General features: G+C 37.9%; 1 protein-coding gene and 1 long non-coding RNA gene across 2 annotated transcripts; one reads left to right on the forward strand and one right to left on the reverse strand.

Annotated features, from left to right (window-relative positions):
- Positions 1–1835: 1835 nt before the first annotated feature.
- Positions 1836–11102, forward strand: LOC118262363 (AP-3 complex subunit delta). The gene is made up of 19 exons (XM_035573625.2): positions 1836–2073; positions 2701–2796; positions 3145–3414; positions 3683–3812; positions 3895–4034; positions 4840–4913; positions 5487–5635; positions 5921–6066; positions 6406–6607; positions 6919–7090; positions 7386–7551; positions 8180–8376; positions 8612–8770; positions 8977–9121; positions 9427–9556; positions 9671–9793; positions 10098–10227; positions 10306–10706; positions 10790–11102. The coding sequence occupies exons 1-19, from the start codon at positions 1978–1980 to the stop codon at positions 10858–10860; spliced, it is 2997 nt and encodes a 998-aa protein (XP_035429518.2). The 5' UTR covers positions 1836–1977; the 3' UTR covers positions 10861–11102.
- Positions 11103–11466: 364 nt separating this feature from the next.
- Positions 11467–12571, reverse strand: LOC126911302 (uncharacterized). The gene is made up of 2 exons (XR_007705820.1): positions 11942–12571; positions 11467–11554 (listed from the first exon to the last, which is right to left on the reverse strand). It is a non-coding gene; the product is annotated as an uncharacterized LOC126911302 (long non-coding RNA).
- Positions 12572–13477: the final 906 nt, after the last annotated feature.

Consider the following 13477-nt stretch of genomic DNA (forward strand, 5'->3'; position numbering starts at 1 on the left):
ATTGACATTTGGTTGATTTGTTTTTAAAGTTTTCTTTATATTAAGTAGCTAGGAATAATTATTAATCTAAACTAACACATTATTTACAACTTAAAAATACCAAAAAAAATAAGGAATAAAAACTAACTTAAAACTAAAATAAAGGCAATAGGCGTGGTTAGGTGTGGTTAGGCGTCGAAGTACTCGTCCGCATCGCTGTCATTGGGGAACGTTCCCAGAAGACTGGCCGCATTGCCACGTTGTATGGCAATGCTTATCTTTTGACCGAAGAAATAGCCAGCCTTCTGGTCACGCGTAGAGTCGAATAGCTTATGTGCAATTTCTTTATATAGAGAATGTGCACCAGGACCCCATGGCCCAAGTGTTTCGACCCCAAACGGCTCAAAACAATAATTGCCAACTAAGTTAGAATATTTGCGCCGCTTGAGGTCCTCTGCCGCGGAAGCAGCCGCACCAGCGCATGCAGCAGTACTTAGAAGGTGAGATGGCGCAAGGGTGTCTACACACGTAGCGTCCCACACCAAAGGCCTACCCATCTTCCAAGGCAGCAACGACATACCATCTGGTCTCTTGCCATCATCACGTACCAAACCATTAGGTTCTAATACGGCTGGTACGCCGGCTGAGGCGAGAGCACGACGAATAATGTCGTTGATGCTGGCATGACGACTTATGCGGCCTGCACTTCTACGACATGAAAGACCATGGTGTCCCGAGCCATCGACTCTTTCTCCACAGTGGAAAGTTAAAAGTTTAAAGTTTTCTCAGACAGTTTGACCATGATACATTTTATTTTACTAATTCCTTAATCTTCTGTTTGTTTAGAAAAACCTGCCTGTTACATGATTATTCACAAATATTTTTTGTTAGCAAAGTAATGAATTAATCATAAGCGGCCTTTTTTACCCGACTGCGCCAGAAGGAGGGTTTTTCGAGTGTATGTATGTATGTATGTATGTATGTATGTATGTATGTATGTATGTATGTATAATTGTTTGGCACGCTCTGCAGCCTAAACGGCTTGATGGATTTTGACTTGAGAGGTGTCGTTAGATTCGTATTTACTGTGAGAGTGACACTGGATATATCAAAATTTAAAAAAAAACAAGATGGCGGATTTTTGGCGCTAAATTCGAATATTTCTCACTCTCTAGCCTAAACGGCTTGATGGATTTTGACTTGAGAGGTGTCTTTAGATTCGTATTTACTGTGAGAGTGACACTGGATATATCAAAATAATAAAAAAACAAAATGGCGGATTTTTGGCGCCAAATTCGAATATTTCTCACTCTCTAGCTTGAACGACTCGATGGATTTCCGCTTGATAAGGGTCGTTTGATTCGTATTTACTGTGAGAGTGACACTAGATGAAATAATAAAACTAAAAATAAATAAATAAAAAATAGTAATTTAAAAAACTAAAAAACCCGACTGCGTTTCTTAATAATATTAAAATAAAAAAACCCTAAAACAAGAAAGTCATTGTAAAATTTAAGCAGTCGGGACCCATTCTAGAAAGCCAGCCGTATGTGCCCTCACAAAGTCTTTATGTTTAGAATGGGTCCCGACTGCTTAAATTTTACGATGACTTTCTTGTTTTAGGGTTTTTTCATTTTAATATTATAAAGAAACGCAGTCGGGTTTTTTAGTTTTTTAAATTACTATTTTTTGTTAATATTTTTAATTAATAGTTTAGGTATAATAAGATTTATGCCGAATAAAGAAAAGCACTGACGCTTAACATTTTATGCGATACTTGGAATAACGTCAAATCGACTAAAAACGGCGCAACATTAAAAGAACAACACATCAATATTTTCAGAATATGTTGGCTCTATGGTTGTCATTTTCTTGACGTAGACGTAGTTGCTTACGAGTTTTTCAATTTTGTAATTTTGTTGACATGTTTCTTTAATTTTACTTAATTTAATTGATATCAGAATCTTAATTAATGGTCAAAGAAACTTCTTCATCAACATGGCTTTGAAAAAAGTCAAAGGGAACTTCGAGAGAATGTTCGATAAAAATCTGACAGACTTAGTACGGGGAATCAGAAATAACAAAGATAATGAGGTATTAATATGTGTATTATTGCTTAATTTTCATTCAAATATTCAATTTTATCACTAACACATTCAATCTCGTTGTGAGAGCAAGAAGATTTTTATTCTTGGCTCTTGACACTTTCTTTTACATACCCCTCCACTGTCATATATCTTGGACTGATTTCAAATAATGATTTAAATATTTAGGAAGCTGGAAAAATAATTTACATATTAAAAATGTATTATAGAATTCGACGGCCTAATGGCCTTGTAATCTCATTTCGTATTCATAATCAAATATGGAGCATTGGTAGCAAGTTTGGTTCTATATTTAATTAAGGCATGAATCATAAAATTTGCATAGCAGCATATTGTGTTGTTTACACAGATCCAATGTTTACATGTAATTTAGTAGGTAATTGTTGTCAGTAATGGAAGTAAACATGCTGCACTACAAATGGAATATGATTCCAATACAAAGTAACATTTTTGGCTGAATAAACAATTTTTATTTATATGCAATCATTACTTTAAGCTATATAAACATAGTATTATTAGGATATGATATGCATCAAATATCTACAGTTCATAAACTTTGAATTGTACATAGTATATTTGATATCTGAGTTAATAATTTTCATTACTTCATTTTTAGTCGAAGTATATAGCACAATGTATGGAAGAAATAAAAGTAGAACTGCGGCAGGACAACATAGCAGTGAAAGCCAATGCAGTGGCCAAGCTCACATATGTAAGTACACAGTTAAACCTACATGTTGTATGTATTCTTATTTATCTCACCACTATGTGTAGGTAGGTTCAATTAGATAAACTTTGTAAGCAGAAAATGGTGTCCTGATAACATACCCACATGCCAACTTATCTTTTTATTGAATTCAAATACAAGAGTGATAAATGTTTTCATCAGTTTTGCAATACTTAATCTGTTACTTATGTTTATATGAATTGTTATTATATGGATGTTACATTTATTTGTAATGAGTATTCATAGTAAATGATATTAAAATGCATAAGATCACAATCATAACAATGTTTGTAACTTGTATACAAATATGATATCAGTTTACCTGTTTTTCAGCTCCAAATGCTGGGATATGACATATCCTGGGCAATATTCAACATAATAGAAGTGATGAGTTCCAATAAGTTTACCTACAAGCGTATTGGTTACTTAGCAGCTAGTCAGTCATTTCATGCAGACTCGGAATTACTAATGCTCACTACAAATATGATAAGGAAGGATCTGAATGCACAGAACCAGTATGAGGCCGGCCTGGCACTGAGTGGCCTCAGCTGTTTTATATCCCACGACTTAGCCAGAGACCTGGCTAATGACATCATGACATTGGTGAGTACATAATAAAGCTAATGTTTGACTTGGTGTTCAACTTAAGTGCACTGTTGACTGTGACAACTTAGCACTTCAATTGCTCTACATTCAAGGCTAATTACAGATGTAATTATACATGCATGTTTAATAAAGGCATTCATTTATTCATATAACTTAACTGAAGTTTAATCAATTACACAGTTTAGTCAGTATGAAGTAGATACAATATCATATGATTTTAATACACTTAGTTGTCCCTGTTTATAAATAAAATGATTGTTTGTAGATGAGTTCGACAAAGCCCTATCTGAGAATGAAAGCTGTGCTCATGATGTACAAGGTATTTTTAAGGTATCCAGAGGCACTAAGACCTGCATTCCCTAAATTGAAGGAAAAATTAGAAGATCCTGATCCAGGTACATTATTTTTGTCATAGTTGACTGCAACACAGCAGTAGTTGTACATTTTTAGTGCTTACACAGTGATGTTTGTTTACAGGTGTACAGTCAGCTGCAGTGAATGTAGTATGTGAACTAGCAAGGAAGAATCCTAAAAACTATCTGTCATTAGCTCCAGTCTTCTTCAAACTGATGACAACATCCACCAACAACTGGATGTTGATTAAGATTATCAAATTGGTATGTATCCTTACTTTATGTTGTATTGTTTGTGTAATTGTGCTCATATCTTCCTTTCAGAACACTACATGATGCATTGACTCTTTCTAAATTTAACATTTGACTAAATTACAAGGTTTTGTTTTTGTTTTACTGACATTAACAATTTGTTTATTGAGGTAAAGAAAGCATCTTGTACTTCTTCTCATACAGAGGAGACACTGAGTGGTTTGTCAATCATTTAGAAATAAATAACTTTGCTATACCTATGTATGTCTGCACATGAAAGATCTGAAATAACCTATGACTTCTTCACAGTTTGGTTTAATGACACAGTATGAACCAGACATTGGAAGAAAAATAACCCAAAGCCTCATAGACCTAATTTGCAGGTACCACTAGTGAAACTTTACAAAAACAGAGTTTACCCAAACTGCTAGATTCATTCACCACACCTCACCATTGAAATTATACAACTTAGTTATACCACAATCTGACTATACCACAGCTGGAATGTAAGAAATGGTACTTGTTGCTTAATGTTCAATAAAGTGTTTTGTAGATTTGTAGTTGTAAATTTCTTAGGTTCCAGCTTAAATAATGGAAATATAACCTACACGAATGACACTTATGAATTGGCACATCAGGCTCACATTTTTGTATTATTTTCGCTGCTGTTATTATACCCGAAATACCAACATGTTACCAAAGAGTACCAGGAAGGAACAGGACGACACATAGAAGATCTAGCCAGACATGATATCATGTAGCTATCAATTGCTATCACATAAGCTAGTCTTATGTAGTTTCATTGTGTTTGTTGCAGTTTGGTGCCTTAACCCCATTAGAGCCTCGACTTGGCAAGAAACTGATAGAACCATTAACTAACTTAATACATAGGTGAGTCAGTTACTGTCCATTGAAGCAGGAACCACCAACCTGTCCAAATTGTTGTTAAGTACAGACAGAGCCGTCTACATAGCAATACATGTAGTCTCTATGGGGTGAAGGGAATATTATTATGTATTGAGTTGCATAATAAACAATAGTTATTAAGGTTTATTACAGTGCCACTATAATAACTTGATTTTCAGGTAGATAAGTGTAGAAAGTTAGTGAAGGTGTTTGTTTTATAAGAAACTGCTTGCATTGCTTTTTTAACATTTTGTTTAATTTAGCTTATTTTACACTGTAGCACCTGAGGCTGAGTAACACATTAGAGCTTGGAAACACTAGTTCTAGGCTTGAGATTGTGATACAGTTCACATTGATATTTGTTCATAAAGCAATGTACATTTTAACACGACGCCTTTAGATTCAAATTTAAATGCAGGACTGTTAAAAATTAAATAATCTAAGTAACTTTAAGCATAAGTAATATTTGTAAAGAATAATTCTAAGTCCAGCTTAATATGTTATGTTATTAACTATAAAATGTGTGGCAAATATTTGATCATGTATGTGTGTGTGCAGTACGTCAGCGATGTCGTTGCTGTACGAGTGCATTAACACGGTGATAGCGGTACTGATCAGCATCAGCAGTGGCATGCCAGGCCACGCTGCCTCCGTACAACTCTGCGTGCAGAAACTCAGAATACTCATTGAAGACAGCGATCAAAATTGTAAGTTGTTTGCTTATTCATATCTTTTATGATAAGCTTTACTAGTAACAGTCACATAAAAAAGTTTCTCTGGTGAAGTCATCAAAACGCGCGACCTTCTATTTTAGGGTAAAAGTTTTCGTAACTAATTTAGACTCTGTTGGAAGTAACTACACAGAAAAATAGCTAAAAATAGGTCATTATCTGAATGTCTAAAAAACAGGTCATTGTCTAACTCACCTTGCCTAATTGATTGATGCCAACTTTGTTTTCTGTGTGTGCTAAATGATTTTTGTTTGTAAACAGTGAAATATTTGGGCCTGTTGGCGATGTCAAGAATACTCAAGTCTCACCCCAAGTCCGTGCAGGCACACAAGGACCTGGTATTGGCCTGCTTAGACGACAAGGATGAGTCCATCAGGCTAAGAGCTTTAGGCTTATTGTATGGTATGGTAAGTGGCGAAAGTACTAATGAACATCAACATCTCATATTTTAATTACTACTAATAAGATTGCAGATCTAATACCAAGGTCCCAATCCGTAATCCCTAACTAAGGCAAGCGGGTATCCAATAGGACATGGGTGGCGCTATTTGCTTCCCATCAGATGATTCGCGTACTCGTATGCCGCTCTATCCCATAATAAAGCGAATCCCATTTCATATTCTGTGACTTAGCGGAATAAAAAACTTTGTTACCAAAGTCCTCGTCATCTCTCTAACCACACCCACTTAAAACAAAAACAAAATAATTCAAACACAATAATTTTAAACGCATTACTCCATTATCAGGTATCAAAGAAGAATTTGATGGAGATCGTGAAGAAATTGATGGTGCACATGGACCGGGCGGAGGGGACGTTGTACCGCGACGAGCTGCTCACACGCATCATCGAGATCTGCTCGCAGAACAACTACCAACATGTCGTGGACTTCGAGTGGTACGTTACCGTACTTACCGAGCTCACTGAGATGGAGACCAGCGCTAAGCATGGTGAGTTCTGTGTTTAAATTACTTACATTTTCGTCATTTGAGTGTGATATAAATGATAATGCTATTATTACATTTTAAACAAACCCGCCTTGGGTATTGTCGGCGTCTTAATGACTAAAAACCACCTCGTTCCTACTCTTGCTTCGAACTTGAGCCCCAGTAACCCGCAATGTTGTCTGCAGCCCCGGTGGCTGCTTGTATTTGGTTTCTTGTTTCACAAAAGTACGCGGTAAAAACTGTCGGGGGTGCCGTCCTAGAGCGGCCGGGGCCTTTATTAATTAGATTTGTGTGTAATGTATGTGGTCGTGCAGGTCGCATGGTGGCGGCGCAGGTGACGGAGGTGGGCGCGCGCGTGGCGGAGGTGCGCGAGTTCGCGGCGCGCGAGTGCGGCGGGCTGGTGGCGCGCGCCGCCGCCGCGCCGCCCGGGCCCGCCTCCAAGGAGGTGCTCTACGCCGCCGCATACGTGCTCGCCGAGTACTGCCGGTAACTGCCTCTTACTTTACTTAATACACATTCACACGTATCGTGCAGTTCGCGCACGTCTTTGTGTGAGCCACAAATTAATGTTCCGGGCCTGGGTATAAAGAGTTTTGTGGCTAACTCTAAATCAAGTTTTATAATATTTCTTGGTGATTACTGGCATTTATGCTCTACGTGAGCAACATTATAAGAAGCGAAACACACTAATTTCACTATGTATTGAAGCTTGTAATACTTCATAACCTTGCATTGCTCTTAATCAAGTCAAAAATATGTGAAAATGACTTTTATTTTTCAGCGAGGAGACAGTGATGCGCGAGTCAGTATCCGGTCTGCTAATATGCGCGGGTACAGGCGGCGGACACATGCGCGCGCGCGCCGTCTGCGTACACGCCGCGCTCAAGATTGTCGCCAACCTACTGCGGCTGTACGAGGGACGGAACGATATGGACGCCGCTATTGCGGTCAGTTATTTCATTAATAATAGGATTTATTAATTCGAATATGTTAATTTCTACAATTACAGTAGAAGCTCCTTATTCGCGCTTCCTTCATTCGCGTTTTCACTATTCGCGGATTAAAAAAATGCGACCCAATTCCCATATTCGCGGTCTAAGATTTCTTTATTCGCGGATCGAATCAAAATATTAGTGCGTAACCTAAAAAAATACATTCGCTATCCTTTGTCAACGCGTTAGTAGAAGGATTAAATAATAAAATAGACCTCATTACAACTACGTCTAGATTGTGACTTCTGCCTTAACCTAGTGTGACCTAAACCTGATGATAATAATATTATCATCAGGCAATCTGTATGATCAGAAAGTTCAATTAAACATTTTTTTTATCTACTATTTGCTTCTTGATTTCGTCATCTAGGAACGTATAACCCCAAATTACGCGAGCGCGCATGCTGGCGCTGGTCCTGCGGCGCATATTTACCCCGCCGACGCCGCGAATAAAGAGCTTCCAATGTCGCGCTACTCTGACACCGCGCGCCCTGACTCCATACTCGTCGAGCATCAACACACGTATGTTGCTCGTAGTCTTCTTTCTCTACTTCTACTAAAATTAAAAATTATGTTTTTTCAGATCCTACGCGAAGCTCTATCGGGTCTGCGGCCCCTGCTATGCAGCGAGGACATGGAGGTGCAGGAGCGGGCGCACAACGCGAGCGCGCTGCTGGCGCTGGTCCTGCGGCGCCTGAGCCCCGCCGACGCCGCGCTGCCCAATGTCGCGCTCTCTGACACCGCGCGCCCTGACTCCATACTCGTCGAGCACCAACACACGTATGTTGCTCGTATACTTCCTTACAATATAAACCTAATTCTAAATCTAGAGCATAGAAATTCTGGAATTCCTTGCCAGAACCACTCAAGCTAGTTTCGAACTCTAAGTTAGCAGAAGAAAATACTAGTAACTGACTTTTTTAATACTGCACAAACGGAGCAAATAAAATTGCTTACTTTTATATACAACTTGTTTATGAACTTAGCACTAATTTTACTTAACTATTTGTTGCAGCGATGAACTTGAAAAAGAGGATAATCTCGATCCCATAAACGGAGAGAGTACTCCTTCGGGCTTCAGCGGCGGCCTGATCGAGGAGCTCGCAGACTTGTTCGACGGGGAACTGAAGCCCGTGGCGCCTAAAGCACAGAAGAAAGTGCCAATGCCTGCAGAGTAAGTAAAGTACCATGTAAACAGGGCTCAGTGATATGTTAGCGATATATTTTTTTTTTTATTACATAGTCCACTCTTAAACGAAGACTGTAGGCCATAAAACTCAACGCTCCGACGAATAGAAACCGAGTAGTAGTTAGTAATGTTATTAGAATATCAATGTTACAATTTCCGAGCCGTAAATAATAAATAACTGATGATTTCAGCTTGAATCTGGAGCAATGGCTGTCGCACGACCACTGGTCGTCGGAGAGTTCTAGCTCGGAGGGCGAGCCCGAGGCCGCGGTGTTCGCGGCGCCGCAGAGAGACGCGCGACCCACCGCACAGTTTACGCCGGAGGAACTTGCCATGGTGCGTATACGCTTATATTAGTTGTATTATTCAAGCAGTCAGCACTATCAATAGGCTATCAATTTATCAATAGATTATAATAAGCTATCAATAGGCTCACCTCCTATTATATGGGACTTATAACACAAATGGTGAAAAGTGGGTGTACATTGTATAGCCACTACCCCTTCGGAGATAAAAGGCGTGACTATGTGATTAGTGAACAAAGAATTTGCGTTTGAAAGCGAGTTTGCCATAATATACTGTATATTGTTTTATTAGGTCACTGATCCCTTTTGTTATTCATTATCATTTACTTCTCCTAGTTACGCGAGGCCCGAAGACAGGAGCAGGCCAACAACCCACACTACCTGAAGGATGACTCGCCGCGGTCCTACCAACAAGACGACATTCCCATCGCCGAAATAGCTCTCGAAGTCCCACTACAAGTTCACAGTGAGTAGCCTGATTGATAATTTTTTTGTGAGAATTGAAAATAATAATTATAATCAAATGAATCCTTCTAGTTGCAAACAAGTATATAATCATTATTGTTATTTCACTTTCTAGCCAAGAGATCTGATAAATATTTACTGTCACGAGAGAATTCAAGCAAGAAGAAGAAAGAAAAACGAACGTCAAAGAAAAGGAAAAGCAAAAAGGACAAACCATCGAGCGACTCCGATAGTGAAGGTACCGTCAGTTGTTATAGATAGAACTTACTGAGGCATCTTATTATTATTTGTATGCTGCTTTACGAAATATCTATTTTCAGCTATTTCAGATAAATAGATATTTACCTGCCTAATAAACACACTGATTCCGAAGACTGACAACATGAATAGTCATGTTGTCAGTCTTTAAATTATACCTGCCTAAAATAAACACACTGAGCTTCTGAACTAGTGAAATAATTGTTGATTCCTGTCTTCGATTGCCAATATTACACGTTGAAAATGTACGTAAATAATAAACGAGCGTCTTTTTTGTTTTGCAGAAGAGGCAAGTCTCGGCCGGCCCGCGGTGGCGGAGGGCGGCGAGCTGCCCGAGGGCGCCGCGCTGTCCGACGAGGAGCCCCCGCCGCCACCCGACGACCCACACCGCGCGCTCGACCTCGACCTCGATCAGTAAGTATATCTCTCTACAGTAATTACTGATCGAATAAATGCATCATCTTCTACTAATGCATGCTCTTTCCTCGACAGGCCGCTTCGTGAAGAAGAACTACTGACGTCGAGAATAAATCAGTATCCCTCTCCTGAAGGTGGATTATTGACTAAGAAGTCAAAATCATCAAAGAAAAATAAAATCACTGATAAAGGCTCCGGCGACAAAGTATCAAAGAAAAAGAAGGAAAAGAAATCTAAGCAAAAGTCTGTAGATTTAATGCTACCAGAAGTAGCTAAGCTCCATGTAGAGGAAGATCTGCTTATTGAAGACTTAAGTAAGACAAATGGCAAGAAATCTGCGAAAGGAAGTGACGAAGTGGAAGAAGCTATACTCGTCGAACCCCACCCGAAGGGCACTAAGACTGAAAAACATAAAAAATCTAAAAAAGAATCAAAAGACAAAGATTCCAAGAGGAATAAATCATCATCTAAGAAAGGTAACTACCCAGTATCCCTCATTTTTATATCAATTTCCTTAAACCATACTGGTCTGCTTACTAATGTATCATTAACTTTACAGGCAAACATGAAAAAAAGACGGGATACGAAGAAGCTTTAGGTATATCTACACCTAGCAAAGAAGTCATTTAGTGTACATAATAAGTAAATTGCTTAATTTTCTTCATTGATGTCACGCTGTACATGTCTCAGTGCAATTGTTAATTTGAACAATTTAAGAATATTTTATTGAAGATTAGTTCCACTCCAATATGTATTAGTTTAAACTCATTCATATTTGAAAGTGAACTATGTCCATTTATATGAATATAATATAATATTTCCATAAGTCTATATAGTAACAAATAAAAAGCTAAATATATTAATCATAAAAAGTTTTATTATTGGAAATTATCAATACAATGTTAATTTATATAAAAAATATTGATACTGGGTCGTAAAAACCGCTTGTTTTCATGATTTAAAAATATTACAAAAACATGTTGAGATTTACCTAATTAATAATCCTAAAATTTATATCATTCACTTAAAAACCACACACGACGAACAAATAATTCTAAAATATACACAATTTACATAAAAAATCTATGTAAGGTACAGTCACAAGTTTATCAATATGTTTTATATACATAATAGAGTGCAAAAACAGAACAGAAATCTTTCTATGAGATGCATCTATTTTAAATTATTTTATTGAAAATATACAAAAATATAAAATTTTGAGTTTTCTTTTATGATAGTGGTAGGTATACTTAATACTGAATTAATTTCCACCTATTGATGAATTTGTTCGTAAAGCATTGACGTCCCTCTGAGTTATGTTGAACTAAAACAAAATATATATTATGTAAACGACAATCGCATTACTTACTAAAAACTACCGAATTGCCGCCAAGCATGTATGACAGTATAGAAGGAAAAAAACCGGTTCTATACATTTTTTTACGATAACGTTTTCTTCCTACTATAAAATAAAAATAACATGTCTACCGAGTGATAAGTTTAACACATGCGCACATATTATATTAATGCAGATAAATATAAGTGTTTATAGTTAACTGTTACCAGATATTCAAACAAAAAAATAAATAAATAAAAAAATAACCAATGAATATCGCTGTAACTACTCAAAACGCCGAATGTTTACAATCACTAGTAGCTTAAAAATTTTAAGATAGCTCTATGATACCGAATAATTTGTTCACGTACCCACCTTTTGGACTTGGACCTCACGCGACGGCGGCGGATTGCTGTCGTTGTGCCTAGAGCAGCACCGCAGATATTCTTAGGTTGAGGGGGACAAACGCAGCGATGTTTCTTCTTAAGTTTTGCACAAACACCGCCAGCCTCACCGGCAACGCCAGGCGAAGATCCTCCCTTACCTTTACCAGCCTTGTAAATTATCTTTATCTGTAACATTATTGGTTGACATATGCTTCAGTTTTAATATTAAGATAAATAACGATACGATGGGCTGTACTAATCTTTACTTCGATCTCTAGGCACTCGTTCACGTTGAACGCGCGGGCGCGGTAGTCGTCACGAGCTTGTGTTCACGTTAAACCATTTAAACTTACCTGATGGCGCCAGTGAATCGCGCGCTCTACCATTAGTTTGACTTAAACACACACACAAACGTCTTTAGGCGTTTGATATCACCGCGACCTGGTCGCGCGTTTCAGTCGCTAGATTACCCGCTACTTACCCGCACCTGCGTTTTGTACGTGAACACCTCGATGTCGTGTCACATGTTTGATATTTCGCGACCATGTCCGCGAGTCAGCGTGGACGAGCAAGAAAAGGATTTTATTTACTACCCCAATCGACAAAACGTTAATATAAGGCTTGGCTCTTTGGTTAGCCGATTCTAGGTACTATACACTGGCATTCCAAAACATTATACGTGTCGTAAGTTTATCTACAAAATATTATAAAATTGATGGAGCTACAGACTACAGTAACATCAATTTTAACTTCATTTCTTCTTTGACTTTCATATAGGTACTAGAAATAAAATATTTACGTAAGCGTTTACATAAATAATAAGCACATCTAGATATCTATTGAGTGATAATTTATGATAATAAACAAAACATGACAAGAGTCTCTGTCTCCGCCTCAGCCTTAGATATGCCTATTTATTTATCTGCATGAAGATCGATGAGGTACAGACGTCCTGACGTCAACAACTCAGCATATCAAAAGATAAAAAGGGAAAGACCCCTATATGTCTAACTTCTTATTTAATTTCGAATAATATGTTTGTAATAAAAATTCATGTCAAATATTGGCTCCAATGTAATAAGGATTAAAACTTTTATTATTTATTGGGTACAACGGCAAACAACATGCTATTTATTGCCTACTCATTTATTTTGGAAAACACTTCATCCGTTTTCGCTGATAACAGGTTCAGGAAACTAACGCTTCCAGTATCTTCATGTAAGGTTTTCGGGCAGAAGTGGCCGTGGACATGGTTCATAATGCACACGTGATGCTTCTAATATTCCAGTCTGCTGGACTTCTACCTGCATTGATAGGCTATGGTCACATAGTGATTTTTACTATCAATAGGCCAATAGACTTAACTGCCAAGTAATCCCGCTCCTGGTAGCGGTAAGCTACACGAGCTACGTGTAGGCAATAATGCTATGTAATGTAACAGCCCTAGCTGTTAGACTATCGTTGGCTTTATATGATTAGATATACACTACACTACAATAAATTACATTACACTAAAGGGAAAATA

This window comes from Spodoptera frugiperda, chromosome 12, assembly GCF_023101765.2.
Source record: "Spodoptera frugiperda isolate SF20-4 chromosome 12, AGI-APGP_CSIRO_Sfru_2.0, whole genome shotgun sequence".
Classification (NCBI taxonomy): domain Eukaryota; kingdom Metazoa; phylum Arthropoda; class Insecta; order Lepidoptera; family Noctuidae; genus Spodoptera; species Spodoptera frugiperda.